At 30.3% G+C, this 16,171-nt stretch overlaps 2 protein-coding genes across 2 annotated transcripts; one reads left to right on the forward strand and one right to left on the reverse strand.

The window, feature by feature from the left end:
- The first annotated feature begins 10,531 nt into the window (after positions 1-10,531).
- On the forward strand, positions 10,532-11,728 carry LOC149513027 (patatin-like protein 2). Its single transcript, XM_089749306.1, has 6 exons — positions 10,532-10,600; positions 10,710-10,871; positions 10,971-11,063; positions 11,120-11,269; positions 11,369-11,532; positions 11,620-11,728. Exons 1-6 carry the CDS (start codon positions 10,532-10,534, stop codon positions 11,726-11,728), a joined length of 747 nt encoding a protein of 248 aa, XP_089605432.1.
- A 1,718-nt stretch (positions 11,729-13,446) lies between these two features.
- LOC149513028 (patatin-like protein 2) lies at positions 13,447-15,666 on the reverse strand. The gene is made up of 7 exons (XM_089749582.1): positions 15,400-15,666; positions 15,032-15,219; positions 14,725-14,911; positions 14,486-14,647; positions 14,090-14,392; positions 13,832-14,004; positions 13,447-13,719 (listed from the first exon to the last, which is right to left on the reverse strand). The coding sequence occupies exons 1-7, from the start codon at positions 15,559-15,561 to the stop codon at positions 13,635-13,637; spliced, it is 1,260 nt and encodes a 419-aa protein (XP_089605708.1). The 5' UTR covers positions 15,562-15,666; the 3' UTR covers positions 13,447-13,634.
- Positions 15,667-16,171: the final 505 nt, after the last annotated feature.

A 16,171-nucleotide genomic window follows, 5' to 3' on the forward strand; every position in this document is an offset into this window, starting at 1 on the left:
TTTTTTCTTTTATGTGCGTAAAGGTGGTAGTTCTTGTATGATTCATATCTTATTTGGATCTACTTTAATTTTTTTTTTACTGGCGATAAATCCTAGTAATTTTCTTGAAGTAGTGCCAAAAGTATATTTAGCTAGATTAAGCTCGAGCTAAAACTTTTTTAATCTCTTAAATAACTTTTTGAGATTAGCCACTTAGTTTTCTTTTTTATGAGAGTTGGCAATTATAGCATCCATAAACACCTCTATTTTTTTATGCATCATATCATAAAATAGAGTTATCATGGCTCTTTAATAAGTTATTTCAGTATTTTTCAAACCAAAAGGCATGACTTTATAACAAAATATTTCTTATAATGTCATAAAAGTAGTCTTATCTATATCTTTTTGTGCCATCTTGATTTGATTGTAGCTTGAAAATTCATCCATGAATGAAAATAAAGAGTGCCTAGTGGTATTGTCCACTAAAATATCAATGTGGAGCAACAAAAAATTATCTTTTGGACTTATTCTATTCAGATTTTAATAATTTACATACATATTTACTTTGTCATCTTTCTTGGGTATTGAAACTATATTCGTCACCCATTCGAGATATTTAGCCACTTCTATGAATCCCACATCAAATTACATTTTCACTTCTTTTTTATTTTTAACAATATTTCAAGCTTCATCCTCTTCAACTTCAATTTAATTGGTTTGCACTCAGATTTCAGAAGTAGCTTACGTACTATAATTTTAGTATCTAGCCTCCACATATCTTGGTATGACCAAAAAAATACATCTACATATTCATGTAGTAACTTTATCAGTTTTTACTTTATTGGTGATAGCATTAAAGTACCAATCGTAATCTCTTTTTTGGTTTCTTTACCCCTCAAATTCACAACTTCAGTGGTTTTTTGATGAGACATTATTTGTTTCTCTTCTTCTTCTATTAATCTCAATAGTTTTGGGAATATTACATGGTCTTCTATATTTTTTTCATCATTAAGTTCACCAATATAAAAAAAATTAAAATCAAATCCTAGAATATTATCATGATGATCTTTACATTCATTATTTAAGTACTTGAAAATAAATGAAATGGATGACATATAGAAATATGTATAGTAATGCAAGGAATTGAACTGAAAAAGGCAAAAGGAATGTGACAAATACACTATGCTTGTCATTTATTCAAATGAAAATAAGGAAACAAACACACATACAAGACATTTAATGCTTTTGATAAAAGTATTTAGATTAAGTTCAGCACATTACTTTGAAAAAACTTTAAAAATAATAGGCAGCTCATTGACAAGCCAATTCTTCAGTTTTACTCCAAAAGAAATAAGATACACTTATGGACAACCTGAATCTTTATTCACTTTTTCATCCACCATCTATATTGAAAATTTAATGAAGATATCCTCTAATGATGGTGTAGGCTCATTCTCTATGTTTCCTACTATATCTGAATAAATATAGCCAACTGAAATGAAAGTCTCATAAAAGAGAAAAAAAAATAAGCCTTTAATTTCTAACTCTTTTCCTAAAAAACAAGCCAACCTTTTTTTCTTCTCTATGAACTTCAATCTTTCTTTTCAAGTAGACTTGTATCCCAAACCAAACTGATCATCTTTCTTAAGTATAATCCATGGTCATTTTATCCCTTGCAAGTTAGCTCATATTTGTTGTCCTTTTCTTGCCACTTTTTTAAGGGCCATCTTAGAAGCTTTGGATAGACATAGAGTAAGCACCTTTGATCCTTCATCCATAAAAGTTGTATCAATAAATTTAAAAAATCTAAAACAATATTCTAGGGTTTTCTCAGCTGTTTCGACATATAGTGCAGTTGATGGTTTAGTTACTAGTAGATTTTCAATAGCAACAATGACCATCTTTTCATTAATTATAAATTTTACCTTTTGATGCAAAATAGAAAGGACAGCTCTTGCTATGTGAATCCATGATTTTTTAAAAATACATTTATAGGAAAGAGTGATATCCATGACTTGAAAGACTATATAAAAAATACATTAGCCAATTTGAATCGGTAGCTTGATATTGCCTATTTGTTCACGATGAGTCCCATAAAAAACCGTCACTATCATGTGACTTGTTTTCATGTAAAACATGTAGACTAACAGTTTAGATAGTGTAGTTATAACCATGATATTAAAAAAAAATCTATTATTAATGAGCACTTTGGCTAGTGTGTGGTCTCTATATCTTATAAAGATATGTAAAGTCTTAACATCAACACTACCACCAAGTGAAATTTCATCATCACTGAATGATATAAAATTTTTCACTGTGACATTTCTCACTTTATGATCAGGTTTCTCCATAAATATAGTATAAGCTATATAAGCCTCATTGAGTACTTTGAGTAAGGCATTTCTATGAGGCTTAGAATTTAATAATAATAAGAGCATACAAATCCAAGCTAGTAAGTGATTCAATTACTCCACAACACTATACTCATTATGCTTAATAAGTTTTAAGAACTCACAAGTTTCTTTTTCTATGACCAAATTCTTATGTTCTTGATCTAAGATTAGGGCTAGGTGAGTCTCTTAATCGTTGGGCAATTTATATTATTTTTCTAAGTTTATCTCCCCTTACTTTACTTTTTCTTTTGTTCTCTCTTGAGTGCTTTTAATGTATAGCACTTCTCATTTCGAGTTATGCCCCATGCATAAGTTATTTTGCTATGCTTACATCACATAAGCGAGATTGAAAGGATCCACTGTCCAAACCTTGTGATATGATATTATGATCATATTTTCAAGGGACTGCCTTATCAATTTTATATGAGAATGGGTTAAGAACCTCAATTGTCACTTTTGGCATAATTTTACAAATCGATTTATCAATTTAGCACTTGATTTCTCATCATAAAAGATGGTGGTAGGCTTAAAATTTATATGAATTAGCTTATCAACCTTAACATTCAACTTCTCTTCATAAAAGATGATGATAGACTCAAAACTCATTTGATAAGACTTGTTTTTAAACGAATCTTCAGTCACAACATTCATTGAATTATCTTTATATTTTTTATAAAATTTGACCAAGAAAAAATCCATCGTCCTTTGTAATTTTTACCTAAAGGCTTCATAATCCTGAAGTAAATGACCAATTACCCCCATAAGAAATTCACAAGTTTGATCAAAATTATATGTAAATTTTATTTTTTTTTATGTTTTCAAGTATTGGATGAATCATATTGGCTTTTAGTAAGGTAGCAAAAATATTTAATCCATAAGGGTTCTGATCTCGTTTACTTCCCTTTTGATGTTTTGAGTTGTCTCGCTACTTAAAGCATTTACTGATCCTCTACCATGATTGAGTAATGGATTAGCCTCCATACTTAGTCTGACCTTTATTGTAAAATTTAAATTTTTATTATCAATCAAGCTTTATACCTTACATTTGAAAATTGTACAATCTTTTAAAGAATGGCCTTAAATCCCATAATGATGTCACAGTAAGCTTCAAAATCATACCATTTCGAATATGAAGATTTTAAAGCTTTATTGTAGTCGGACCACCAAGTGTTTTTAGAATAACTGAAAGAACAGTTCCATGTAAGTCATAAGAATTAGATCAAATTGTTGTTACTTTCAATTATTTTGGGGTTCTATTCAATTAAAATTTATGGTGCTTGACTAAGGAAAAGGTCATGGTAGAGGTGCTCGAGGATGAAAATTAGTTTAAAAGGTAGGTATCCAAGTTTACAATGGTTGGTAATGGTATAGGTTTAGGGAAATGTTGAAAATGGTTGGGTAAGAAGGTTGGTTTTTAGGATGAGTGGCATGGAGTAAAAAATCTTGGTTTTGGTATTGTAGTGGTGATAGCTTTCACTTCTGCTTTTTTTTTTATTGGGTGGTCCTCTTTTATTTGATCTAAAAACATCACTCCATTTGATCTTTCCATTCTTAATGGCATTTTTTTATTGTTTTAACTGTAATCACCATATCAATAAAGTTTTTCATGGCATAACCAATGAACCTGTCATAGTACAGAGCTTGAAAGGTATTGATGAATAGAATAGTTGTTTCTTTCTAGGTGAAAATAGGCTAAACTTGGGCAACCATATCTCGCTATCTCTAAGCATACTTTTTAAAGTTTTTATTAGTATTATTTTCCATATTTTATAAGGATAGTCTATCTAGAGCCATATTTATAACATATTTGTATTGAATAACAAATTGTTTGGCCATATCTTTTCATGAATGAATACGACTCTTGTCTAATTGAATATATTATTTGGCAACTGATCCGATAAAACTATTCTAAAAATAATGGATAAACAACTTGTCATTATCTGTATGCTTGATTATTTTTGACAAAATATAATGATATGTGCTAGGGGATATTTGGTTCCATCATATTTTTCAAATTTGGTATCTTAAACTTTGGTGGGATTATTAGATATGAAACCAAACTAAGTTTACTCACATCAATTGTGCCGAAAATATTCACACATTCAATAGCTTGTAACCTTTTTTTCAAGAGATCTAATTTCTGCTGTAATTTTTTTCCAAGAGATCAATTGTTCGAACATGCCTTTTTTTTTAATTTCTCAAGTTCTCTTAGATCATCTAAATTTGAGACTATAATGGGATTAACATGACTTGTCCTCAAATTGTTCAGATGTGCCTTTCTTTAGTTTCTCTTGTTCTCTTAGATCATCTAAATCTGGGACCATAATGGGATCAACATGACTTACCCCAATGTTTAGATCAACGTGTCTTTGACTCCATAGTTGAACCATGAATAAAGGTAAATTAAACTATAGTATGTGGCTACCTCTCAAGCTGTGTCATTTATAGATGCACTTGATGAGAGGTTTAAGTATAAGAAGGAGTGAACCCTAGTGGATACAATGGATCTTCCCTGTCACTAATATTTTCTTAGGCTTGAGGTTCTTTTTTAGTGGTCACTTCTTCAACCACTCCTGTTCCCTTGGTTATTTTCCTTATCATGTCCATCATTGTAGCTATTTCTTTTTAAGTCTTTTCTTGAGACCTAATCATTTGTTCTACCAACTCTTATTGAAATATAATCATTTGTTCATATATCTCAAATTGAGTTTTCTCCATTCTTTTCATTCTAGTTGCTTGCTCATTTTTCATGATTGTAACGATGATAAGTAGTCTAATTTATGTTTTCTAACGGCCTAACTATCCTTACACCTATTAGAGTTAAGGGAAACTCTTTTAGATTTGTTATTTTAAGGCCCCTTTTTTAGTCATGATGCATTTTTTTTAATTGAAGATTGAATGGAACACACGTATGATGCATGAATGCACGAATGCAAAGGATGTGCTTGTTATGTATCCAATATCTACAAAAGATTTTAATTTAAAATTGAACCACCATATCACAACTTTTTATTTCTCAAATTGTAATATTACAACTTTGAGTTTGCCATACTATCTTATTAAAGATTTTTTACATTCAAATCATAATATTACAATATTAAAAGAAGTGTCTTGCATGCTTATACTGCTTGTATTATTTGTATCACTATTTAGAAAATTGGTTAAGTGTTGGTTGTGCTATTCTGAATAAAGTTCTTCTTTTAATTGTTTAGCTTCTTGGGCCATGTCTCTTGCTTTGAAGCTAACTTCTCTTATCTATTCTACCAAATGAGTGGCTTGGATTCCTTCAGCAGATATTCTTTTTTCCAGTATTTTGCTTCTTTGGTTTTATGTTCAAATTGATCTCCTTTTTTTCTCAAAACATGAATGGCTTTATGTTGATAGTGTATTTGCTATTTCAAGTCACCCATAAGACTTTGTTGTATCTTTTTTTCTTTTATAGACTGGCTAAGTTTTTCTTTTTTAGTCAATAGATTAGACTTAAGTTATTCTGTATTCTTTCTAAATTTTTTAAGCTCAGTGGTCATCAAAATGATGGACTTATACAAGCTTTCAAAAATCTCTTCTTGTGTTTTTTCAAGCTTTCAAAAGTTTACTTCACCTTCATCAATTTTATCTTTCATTCATTAATCCCATGCTAAAGTCTATTCTTTTTAAGATCATATATTTCTTTCTCTTCTTCAAATTTACGCTTCATAATCTTCATTTCTTTAAATACCTCTTCACAATGGGTGTTTTTTTGGTGGCATAATTTCTTTTTTTTGGGACTAACTTTACTTTTGATGCATTACGTGCTCGATATCATATATTTAAGTGTGACTTATTTGTATACCCCCCATGATCTATTATTCAGGTCTACTTTTATTCTTTGATAATCTCTTTCAACTTTCTCAGAAATCCTGGTTTCTTGAAAGAGAATTTTAATTCCCAAAAGCTATGAGTCATTGGAACGAATTGCTTTGACCTTAATTATCGATGAATTATTGCTAAAGCATAGCTTATACCTCTTCATAGCCCTAAAAATGGAATCCACGACTTATCACCGCACCTATACAACATGGCTTCTTGTGGCATCCATGGAGCCATCTATATAACCTAAGTACTAGTGAGATTTTACAAAATTGATATCCACTTTTCCTTAGATTTTGATTCTGGCCACTCAGTATTGCAAAATTCTTCCATTGGCCTATTTTTATTACTATAAATAGGATGAGATTTTCCCATATAATGCAGAAGATGACTTTTTACCCAAATATAAAGTAACTGTGCACACCGTATCAAGCGTCCTCATTTTCTTTGACAGTGATTCAATAATCTAAAAGTTTCTGCTAGCATAGAAAGAATAGGATTGATTTTGCTGTCCACCTATTTGAGAAAGTTAATCACTGATACCTCAATGTGCCCTATGACCTTTAAAAAAATGATCAAGCCTTAACTTGCCAAAGCTATTATTCTCATGCTTTATTCATCCTCTAAGTGTTTAACAATATAATCGTACAAGATTTCCCATGAGATGTAATCACTTTTACTTTTTGTTTAGATATATGAGTTCACATTCTGAGTGGGACATCCATCATATAAACAATTTTCTTTCGAGATCCAAGTTTTTGACCTCGATAATAGATTTTATCTAGATTAGCGAGATGTAATAATAACAATGTAATATCTTCTTTGATCATCAAGGTCATGTCTATCTCGTTGAATATAAAACATGTATAAGCAGGATCCCAAAACTGAACTAGAGCTCTTATAAGTTTGTTTTCCATAAGCACCTGAAGGAGTGAAGCAATATGACTATATTTTTCCTTAAAAGCCATCTTTTTAGAAATTGTTACATGACGTCAAATCTCGACCAACTTAAATATGTCATTTTACTAAAGCCCTAATTTGATTTCTTCAAGCAAAGTTTTCTTTTCAGATTTTTTCAGATAGTTTCTCATTCTACTTTAGGTTTTTAACGATAGAGTTATCACCTCATTATCCTTTTTCATACATGGTGGGCTTCAAAGCTGAGAGCATCATAATGGTGTTTTCAAAGCAAGACAAAAAATTTTTTGACTAATATTAGCACATTGATAAGCACATCCTATATGCAAGTGTTTATGATGGTGCATGATCATGATACAAAAAAAAGTAAAACAAATTAGGGTTAATAACTGTATTAAAATAAATATTCCCTTATCTGTCCTAATTTAAGGTATAATCCATAAAAAATGGTATGGCTCTATCTAAGGTTTTCTTTTTAAGATTCACTATATGCAGGGTTTGATATTTAACACAGGCTAAAAAAGTTCTCAAATTGATCCTCACTATCATCCATTTTGGATTAATAAGGCCTTCAATCTTCACTCATAATAGGTTGCCAACGAAAAATGTTCAATTTGAGTGAAAAGTATTTTACTAACACAAGTAGAGACATTATAACCTCACGGAAGCAAAGGTACTCTACTCCCTCTTAAAAAGGGACAGATTTAGGAGTCCGACTATAAAGTTCATGCATGAATGCAAATGTGCACGTGTGTGAGGGAACATAACAATTATTAATCGAAATAAAATCAACAATATAATTGGCAACAATACAAAAACAAATAATAAATAAAACTAAATGAAACCATTAAATTTTTTATCTTATTGTCACTTTAAGATGAGATAAGGAATTAAACTTAAATATCAAAAAGACTATAAAATCAAAGTTTGGATAACACATGTTTAATTTTTGGCTTGACTCTCTAACATCACAAATGAAGTCGCCAAGCTGTCATAACAATTTTTCGTCCGAGGGGCTTGATTACTAGACTTGATGAAATTTATAGAGTTACCACCAATCTTTTTGTAAGATGTGATAGGTGACCTAAAAATATTATCTTTTAATAAAAATCTTAAAATTAATTAAGATTTACAAAAAGATGTTTAGGTTTATGGAATCAGTATTAGGTTCAGAATGCAATTATGAGTAAAGAAAGTATTAGCATTCTCATGTCGCCCGTTCGAAGAATAGTACCAATTAAACATGTGTTATCCTTTAATTTTAACGATATATTTTTTTATATTTAAATTTAATTTCCTTAAATTTATTTACGAAAAATATTTTTTTGTTGTGAAATTATTATTATTATTATTATTATTATTATTATTATTATTATTATTATTATCATATTCTATAAATTCTCCAACGCTTTAGCAAAATTTAAAAAAAAAAATTATTTAAGAAAAATTTTGAAAAAAATTGACCATTTACAAAGTTCTGAAAATTTCATCTTAGGACTTTTTTTTTATTTATTAAAACTATTTTTAGGATTTTCCGATTATTTGATGAAATTTCAAAGTTTTATTAATTGATTTTAGAATTATCCCTACTTTTCAATGAAATCCTAAAAATTTTAAACAGATTTTAAGATCATTCCAACTTTCTGATAAAATCCTAAATAAAATCATTTTTTATTGATGATAATTAAAAGATCTAATTAAATATTTTGATTAATTTTTATTGTGATTATTTTTCTAGTTTTTTGTTATTATTTTTTCTTATTATTTAAATAAATCTTTATTTAGTAAAAAATAAAAAAATTTTAATTATCCTAACTCTTTAGTAAAATCTAAAAATATTTTTTTGTAATAATTAAGAGATTTATTTAATGAAATATTTTTATTATTATTTAAATAAATATTTATTTAGTAAAAAATAATTTTTAGATTATCTCAACTCATTTGGCAAAATCTAAAATATTTTTTTTACTTGCATTAATTAAAAAAAAAATTGAACACTTTCAATTTTTTTAAAAAATTACATTTTTGGAATATTTATTCAACTAATCAATTATTATTATAATTTCTTGAATTATCCTAACATTTTAGGGAAGTTTAAGAAACATTTTGCTTGTAAGAAAAACTCAATTCAAAATTTTTGTTTTATAATTAATTTTTTTATAATTATACTTTTTAAGATTTTATTCATTTTTATTTTAATAAACCTACCCTTTATTTTAATTTTCTATTTTTACCATTATTTATTTATTTCTCAAAAAAATAAAATAAATAATAATATCATAAAATAAATAAAACAAAATAAAATAATCAAATCAAATCAAATCAAATCAAAAAATAAAAATAAAAAAAGGAACCCCACCACTGTGTCGAGTTAGGCATGAGTCCAGACGCAAATCCCGACGCGGGTCAAGTATAGGTCAACAAATCAAACGCAAATCCCGACGATAGCATTTGTTTTTTAGTTTTTGGCCAGTCGCCATTGTGCCATCATCGAAAACTTCAAATAGCCCTAGTAAATTCAAACTATTCCTAAATCCCAGCTTAATTTTCAAATTTTGGTAGTCGAAAAATTCATCCGATCGTAAAAAAATTTAAACTTTTACAATTTCCAACGACCCTAAAAGATTTTTAAAAATTAAAAAAAAATCAAAATAATCCTTTTTGTCTTCCAAATCTTTTTCTGAAACTAGTTTTTTTATAAAAAAATTTCCAAACACCCTGAATGAAAAGAAATGTTCTTGGTTTTATTGGTTTTGTTTTTTGAGAAAAAAATTTTGGCTTTTTTTTTTGTTCTTTTACTAAAAAAGGACTATGATTTTTTTTATTTCCTTGTGTTTCCTTTACTCTTCTAGGTTCTACATTCTTTGCTTGTAAAAATTGGCTCTATTTATGGAGTTCTCTGATATTCAAATCTCAAATGTTTTAGGATTAAAATTTCAAATTGTCAAAGTTTATGTTGTTTCTTTCCAAAAACCCCAAGGATTTTCAAGCACCATTAAAGACTTTTGGTTCTTCCTTTCTGTAAAATTAGGCAGTAACAGAGGATTTTCAGTACATTAAATGCATTGTAACTTTATGTAAAAAATGAAGGAAAGAAAAAAATAAATGTCAGCAAAAAAAGAAAAAGGTGTCAAAAGAAAAAAATGAAAATATAATAATAATAATAATAATAATAATTTAAAAGCTTAATGAAAATGATCTAGTATGAAAATAACTTGATGAATTCAATTAACATATTCGATCAGATTTGAATGAAATTGAAAATCAATTCCAATATATTTAAACATAAGTTTGGTTTCTCGAACAAAATAAGTGTTTATATAAATAAATAAATATATATATATATATATATATAAAAAGTGTCCCCAAGACTCCACTTTCATGTGCATGTAATGAATGTCATAAAAAAACAAATTGAGGATAGCTTTGGGCATCACCATTTCACAAACCAACCTCGGAAGGTTCAAGCTACCAGGTTCTAATTCTCTTCAAAACTCACCTTTCATGAACCTTTGCCTTATCATGTCAAATTAATATGAAATAGTTCCTATGATGTTGTGCTTCAACCAGGTGAAGAGTGAACCTAGTTTAGATGTCTTACTGTCGAACATATGCACCGGAACCTCAGCTGCACCAACCTATCTCCCTGCCCATTACTTCAAAACCGAAGATAACAAAGGGAACGTGAGAGAATATAACCTCATAGATGGTGGTGTGGCTGCAAACAACCCAGTAAGTGAATCTCAAAAGATACTGAATTAATTAGTAATAATTTCTTTTAGCTATAGCAATTATAGTTAAATATATGTATATTTTAATTTGGCCATTCAGACTTTAGTCGCAATGGGCGAAGTGACGAAGGAGATCGTTAAGGGAAACCCTGACTTCTTTCCAATTAAAACTTTGGAATGTGGAAGATTTCTGGTTATCTCCTTGGGGACTGGCTCTCGAAAAGCTGAAGAGAAATTTAGTGCAAACAGGCAACGGAATGGGATTTGTTAGGTTGGTTAACTAGCGGTGGTTCCATCCCCTTCGTTGATGCATTTACTCAGGCAAGTGGAGACACGGTCGACCTCCGTCTTTCTGTAGTATTTGAAGCCCTTCATTCTCATAAATACCTCCGTATTCAGGTACAATCCATGCATTTGCACTCAGCCTAAGCTTCCAATGGAAAATATAATTCTTAACTTTAATCTGCTATTTTTAACATCGTTGAAAATTGTAACCAGGATGACACATTAAGTGGGGATGTATCTTCCGTCGACGTAGCGACTAAGAAGAATTTGGATGAAATGGTGAAAGTTGGTGGACTGTTAGAGAAGCGAGTTTCTATCTTGGAAACCCGTGTCTTTGAACCTTTCACTCAAGAGACTAATGAAGAAGCTCTTAAAAGGTAGAGTAAAAACTTTTGCAATTTCTTGAGCCAAATTTGCATAAATCAATCATTTTGGATTTATTTGAAGAAATTTTGATCTTATAGGTTTGCAAAGTTACCGTCCCAAGAGAGGCATCGTCGGCAATCGAGGTCACCCAAGGGAAAGCTCATGAAGAACATCAAAATAGTGTTAAGGATTAGTGATTTTCCCTAATTGCTGCTAGAGAATATGTTGCATTAAGCTCTTGGAGCACAAATAATTCAATTTTATGATTCTTTATTCAACTTCTTTTTAGCTTTAATAAATCCCAAATTGGATAACAAATGAGAATTAATATATAGGATTTTTATCATTTTCTTTGGATTGTAAGTGTTTCATCAATAATAATTCTTAATTTCCTCAATTTTTTTTTGGAATTCAATTTACTCCCTTGTTTACAAATCGTCATAACTTAAGAACAAAAAAAATCTCATAAATTAGTTAGAGAGAGCAGTTTTTTTATGCAAAGGAAATGAAGGACCAAACTAGTTGGCTTTTATTTTATATATTATACATTTTGAAATTACTCGCATGTTGTTTAGGAAAAATTACAATTTATACGTTATTGACGGAAATGTCATTTACATATGAAGTCATAATACAATGCACTGTGCTAAATAAAGATATTTTTTTATATTTTATTTTAATGATCAAAGAAAGTGATGCAATGACTTTTTTTGGCTAATTGTCTAAGTGAAATCTTAGCAAATTAAATTTGAGTTTGACTAATTTTCTATTCTTGGATTAACAATTTAACTAAATACTCAACCTTGAAACTTTCAATGCTTTGCCCATTTTCAAAAAAAAAAAAAAAAAAAAAAAAAAAAACAATGCATTGAAATAAAATGTTAAAGGCCATTTTCCCATCCCAACTTTTTCGTCAAAACCCCAACCAAATCAGGAACTTTTTTCAAGGATGTTGAAGAAAACAATATTATTTTATGTATACTTACATTACACAAGCAAAATAACAAATTCAACTTAATGAAGAGTCACTGCGATATGTTTGATTCCGATGACAAAACATCGGCTTGTTGAATTAAAAGCCAACATATATAGTTAGTCATAATAACGTATTTGAGAAAGAAAGAGAATGAATTAGCAATTTTTTTTTTCCTTAGTTTGACGCTTGTTTGTTATCAGCTAGCGGACATGTCTTCCTCATTTGACACTGATTTTCTCTATGTATATTAATTATTAACCTCTACTGGTCAACTTCGATTGTGATAGCTACCAATGGTTCCACATAATTATTTGCCTTTGACAAGTCTATAGTCAAAGGTTTAGAGACCATCAATGTTGCATGGCTGGTTCCAAAAATATGAAGGTCAAGTTCACTGGGAGGACTTAGTCAGGATATACCACCTTGGTCTTAGACCCCTAATACCTTAATTAATTAATTGGATTCAGAATTTTTATTTTAATTTAACAATGCGAACCCATAAACTATATTGGAATAATATCAAGATAAATAAATAGATTATTAGATGAGTTATTTGATTATGACATATATTAAGTCTTATATGGGATTAATTTAATTAATTTGTTCTCAAAGGCATAAATTATAAATTAAACCCTATAAGTATGAGTAAAATTACCGACTTGATCTCAATATCATCATCATGTTTTTTTTTTTTTTTTTTAACAAAAGAGGTTCAAAGTTTAAAAATTTTGAAAAAGGAAAATTTTTAAGTACTAAAAATTGAACCTCAATCTTACAAAAATTCACCTTTTAAATGGATAAATTTAATAAAACCTCTATGTTCTCATCATGTGGCTTTGATATGTTTGTGTTTGTTTGCATTATGTACAGAGCTAATTAAGCACGAAGTTATGCACAATCCTCTTGAGGTTTATAATTTTTAATGGAAAAAAAAAAAGCAAAATTAGTCTGTACGAAATATTATATCAATAAATTAAATAATGAAATTAATGATCACAAATTGATTGGAACCATCTTGGGTACACATATTATTCAAAGAAAAAGAATAAATAGAATTTTGAAATTCATTACAAAGGCAAATAACCAGGGCCGGCTAAAGACCTAAAATTTTTTCAAATTCTAGATTAAGAATATTGATTATTTGTTATTCTTTGCGGTAAGGTTTCCATGTGGTGATCTCATGTCACGAAGCCGCTTCTCCTTAGATAGCACTTCAGCAAATCTGCAGATTATTAGAAGCAAAAGTAAAATATAAGGTGCCAACAATTACATTACATATAATAAATTGTCGAAAACTCGAAATTAGAATAGTTAATTTCTATATATATACATACCTGATAAGAGCCTCTTCATTGGTACCCTGATTAACAAGCTCAAATTTTCCATTATCCAAATTCACCGTGGAAACTGGTTTTTTCAACAATTCTTCCCCAACTTTTACAAGATTCTCCAAGTTTTCTTTTGTAGCAATGTCCACAGATGCGACTGCTCCACATAGTGTATCATCCTGCATTTTTTTTTAATTTACTTTAGGTATAGATCAATTTTTATATATGAATATTTCGGAAGAAAAATAATGAATCTATATATACCTGAATACGGAGATAACTGTCTTCCGATTGAAGTGCTTTGAAAACAGTAGCAAGGTGAAAGTCGACCATGTCACTGCTTGCTTGCATGAAAACATCCATCAATGGAGTGGAATGTTCAGAGGTCAACCATCCCAAGAGACCCCATTCTGCTGCCATGTGAGCATGGTACTTCCCTTCACATTTTTGGGAACCAGTGCCCAAGGATAAAACCTGGAAGCGAGTATAGACGTTTGGATTTATAGCGAAGAAATCAGAACTTCCTCGACTGATTTCTTTTGTCACTTCATTGATGGCTACTAAAGTCTGTAAGAATCGATTAAAAATATATGATTAAGATTTTTGTGAAACTTGTAACACCAACCAATTCCATTACGTTAAAAACATCTAGAAACTTACCGGATTATTAGCAGCAACTCCACCATCAATAAGATGGAATTCTTTAACTTTGCCGGCCGAATCCTTGGTTGCAAACTGATGGGCAGGAAGATAAGTTGGGGCAGCAGAAGTTCCAATGCATATATCGGAGAGCAAAGCATTTTTGCTAGGATTGTACTTCACCTACACAATGATCATATATCAAATAAATGGCAAAGGAAATAAATTAAATTTGTAAGACGTATTGATGAGAAATGGACCTCATAGGAGGAGAAGATTTTTGGCTGGAGTTGTTTGATGTCGAATGTTGGGATGACAACATTTGTCAATGTTTGGTTCAATCGGGTTTCTCCCAATTTTTCCCTCACAATATTGTGCAGATATTTACCGTCATATTTCGGGCCAGTTAAAGATTTGACCAAATTCGTAGCTGGGGCAAATGGTGAGCTGTTGTATAATTACAAACAAAATGATGTTAGCTGTAAATACATGATAAATAATATGCGCAAGACATTTATGGCTTTTTTCTCTTTCACAACTACAAAGTACAAGGTCGAGATTGATTACCTATCTTGGGGAAAGATTTTTGGGCAGTGTTGAAGATAGAAATCATTGATATCTTTGGCAGCAAAAAGAGGACGATTGCCCTCATTCGGATTTGGGGTAGTTAGCATGGCAGTCACGAGGCCACCAGTACTAGTCCCAGTAATGACATCAAAATAATCTGCCAGTCTAGCCTCCTCTCCATCCAGCTTCTGTAAATTGCCATAGTGCCAAAAATGAAATTAATTAATATACAAAGGAATTATATCAAAATGTCAACAGCAGTATATTCATATGCACACACCAGGCAAAACTTAGCATTTTTTTTTTTTTTTGTTTTTACTTAAGAATCCAAATATCAATGAATATATTCAAAACAATTTTCTCGCTACCTGAAGCTGAGACTCTAAAAGGGCAAGAATAGTTCCGGGGATAAGCCCCCTAATTCCACCTCCATCGATACTCAGAACAGTAATTAAGTTCCCATAGGTGGGAGCTTGAAGGGGTGATTTTGGACTTGCCATAGCAAAATTTTCTTGTGGTATACTTCCCATTATGATGAGAGATCGAGAGTTTGTTGGGTTTGAGGATTTTAACTATGAGAAAATTCTATCGAGAACAAGAATAAGATGTCCAAGCTTTGTGTTGTTTGATGCTCTTGAGGAATGCATGTCATGGATATTTATAGACACTTCCAATTATCTCATCAACTTTGAAACTTTCAACCATGCTTTCAATAATCTTCATGCAAAACAAATCTAAGTACCTAACTCGAGGCTTGCAGTTTCTTGGATCGATCGGCGAAGCTTGGAATGAAATCTCAATATACGTTTTTAGCCACACTGAGCATAACTTGGCTGCAAACGGTTGACCAAATAAACAATTGAAAATTCGAACTTTTAAGGAGACTTGTTGGTTTGAATGGTTCGGATGAATTAGTTCTGAAAGAGTTAACCCAACCATATATCAGATTACTTTTCAAAATCGTCTTCCCCAAATTCCATCACTTTTCAATTTGAATTTTGAACACGTGAGACTCGACAAACTAATGTTCAATCGTAGTGTTTTTATTTCCAGATTCATGGAAAGCCTTCCATTCAAGCAACAACTGTACGGTTGTCGATCGCCATCTAAAACACTGGACTTGAAGAATTAGTAAGCAAT

This window comes from Durio zibethinus, chromosome 20, assembly GCF_047325235.1.
Source record: "Durio zibethinus cultivar Kanyao isolate XHJ-2024 chromosome 20, ASM4732523v1, whole genome shotgun sequence".
Lineage (NCBI taxonomy): Eukaryota > Viridiplantae > Streptophyta > Magnoliopsida > Malvales > Malvaceae > Durio > Durio zibethinus.

Coding starts and splice junctions, on each gene's coding strand:
- LOC149513027 (XM_089749306.1), top strand. CDS start 10,532: ATGAATGTCATAAAAAAACAAATTGAGGATAGCTTTGGGCATCACCAT. Junction 10,872..10,970: donor GTGTGGCTGCAAACAACCCA/GTAAGTGAATCT, acceptor TTGGCCATTCAG/ACTTTAGTCGCAATGGGCGA. Junction 11,533..11,619: donor AATGAAGAAGCTCTTAAAAG/GTAGAGTAAAAA, acceptor TTGATCTTATAG/GTTTGCAAAGTTACCGTCCC.
- LOC149513028 (XM_089749582.1), bottom strand. CDS start 15,561: ATGGGAAGTATACCACAAGAAAATTTTGCTATGGCAAGTCCAAAATCA. Junction 15,220..15,399: donor TTTTAGAGTCTCAGCTTCAG/GTAGCGAGAAAA, acceptor GGCAATTTACAG/AAGCTGGATGGAGAGGAGGC. Junction 13,720..13,831: donor AATGAAGAGGCTCTTATCAG/GTATGTATATAT, acceptor AATAATCTGCAG/ATTTGCTGAAGTGCTATCTA.